This window comes from Elephantulus edwardii, unplaced genomic scaffold, assembly GCF_000299155.1.
Source record: "Elephantulus edwardii isolate Elephantulus edwardi_28Jun2011 unplaced genomic scaffold, EleEdw1.0 scaffold00037, whole genome shotgun sequence".
NCBI lineage: Eukaryota > Metazoa > Chordata > Mammalia > Macroscelidea > Macroscelididae > Elephantulus > Elephantulus edwardii.
The window spans coordinates 18,750,083-18,751,644 of NW_006399787.1; the positions used below are offsets into that span (position 1 = coordinate 18,750,083).

Genomic DNA, 1,562 nt, shown 5'->3' on the forward strand with positions numbered 1-1,562 from the left:
TCTTTATAAAAATCCTCCCCAGTAAGTTCACAGTGTGACTTCCCATCTGCCTCTCCAGGATGAGGAACTCACCCGGGAGCTCCCCTTCCACCCCCACCCCCCTTTAATAAAGCAGCATTAAGCTTTCTCTCCTTCTCTCTGATTTCTTCTTTAAGTCCACTAACCTAACCTAACACTACTATCAGAGGAAAAATTTTTTAGACTTTCAACTACCTCAAACTTCAGGTGGTTCTGAATGAATATAGCTAACATTCCCTTTCCCTAGTTAAGAATATTTAAAGGAAAGTAAAGCATTGTAAAGGAAATAATCACAGGAATTCTCTACAACAGTCAATAGATGCAAGTGGGAACAAAGAATTGTTCCCTCAGTTTTATTTAAGTTTATGCAAAGGTATTACAGTCATAATGCTACAGTCACAAAACAGCGTTCCTGGTAGATGGAGGGAGAAGCTAGTTCATAAACTCCGTGCTTTAAAAAGGCGATTTTAGTTTTAAAGCTGTTTCCTTACTGCTTTGCAGAAGCCAAAACTCTTGGATTTTAACAAAAACAACCCAGAAGATGCATGCCTGGACGCTTTCGTCCTTCAGACTCCGGCCGCAGTGACGATGGGGCTCGGGCACCGGGGTCCCCGGGAGCCCCACGGCGGACACTAGGCGCGGGTGGCCGGAGGCAGGCCCACCTCCATGCTAGGTCCTGCCCACTCCACGCACCTCATAGCGGGTCCCGACCTTGTCCTTCAGGGTAGAGATGAGCAGGCAGACGGGGTGCAGGCCGCCTGGCTCACCACTAAACCGGGGCCGCAGCCGAGTCCTGGGCGTCTGGTGACAAAGGCTCAGCACCGCCCGAACGCCCTTGCCCCGGTTCCTCAGCCCCAAGGCTGGCAGATGCCGGCTGATCACCTCCACCTCGCAGTGCAACTTCATCCCGCCCGATCTCCTAAGGAGTTTTGAAAAATATTAATGCCTAGACTCCAAGAAATTTTGATCTGATTGGGCATTAGAATTTTTTAAGGTTTCTCTCTCATTTGATAAGAACTTTGTCATATTAAACCCTGAGTCCCCCAAGGTCATTAGCTATAATGACCTGGCCTAATCCACCCAAGGCTTGGGGAAAAGGCCAAAGAAAATCATGGCAGGAGCCCGGCCTCAGCTTTCAAGGTTTGTCCGTGAGACTGGTCCAGAGCTGAAAAGCTAAATAAGCACCAGTAATAATAATAATAATAATAACAACAATGACGATAATGCTAACAATAAAGAAAACAATAGATTTTTAAAAACTATTTATTGTGATATACTAGAAGCTTTACATAGTTTACGGCATTTATCCTTGACAGCAATGCTGTGTTTTTAGTGTTTTTATGTCCCACTGGGTCAAGTACATCTCATAGCAACCTATGAACAACAGATTTGAACCTTTCTCTGTTCTGCACCCTTTTCCCAATCTCAGACATGTTCTAGATCATTGCAATAGCCACTGTGTCAATCCAACTTGTTGAGGGTCTTTCTCTTTTCTCTGACTCTCCATCTCTCTCAGAATGATGTCTTTATTGAGGCAACATGCC

General features: G+C 45.5%; 1 protein-coding gene across 1 annotated transcript; it reads right to left on the reverse strand.

Annotated features, from left to right (window-relative positions):
* Positions 1-584: 584 nt before the first annotated feature.
* LOC102852187 (leucine-rich repeat protein 1-like) lies at positions 585-924 on the reverse strand. The gene is made up of 2 exons (XM_006884799.1): positions 712-924; positions 585-650 (listed from the first exon to the last, which is right to left on the reverse strand). Exons 1-2 carry the CDS (start codon positions 922-924, stop codon positions 585-587), a joined length of 279 nt encoding a protein of 92 aa, XP_006884861.1.
* Positions 925-1,562: the final 638 nt, after the last annotated feature.

Bases quoted from the DNA above. Each gene is read 5' to 3' on its own strand.
- LOC102852187 (XM_006884799.1), bottom strand. From the start codon at position 924: ATGAAGTTGCACTGCGAGGTGGAGGTGATCAGCCGGCATCTGCCAGCC. The intron at 651-711 runs GTGCGTGGAGTG...ACCCGCGCCTAG, and splicing joins AGGTCGGGACCCGCTATGAG to TGTCCGCCGTGGGGCTCCCG.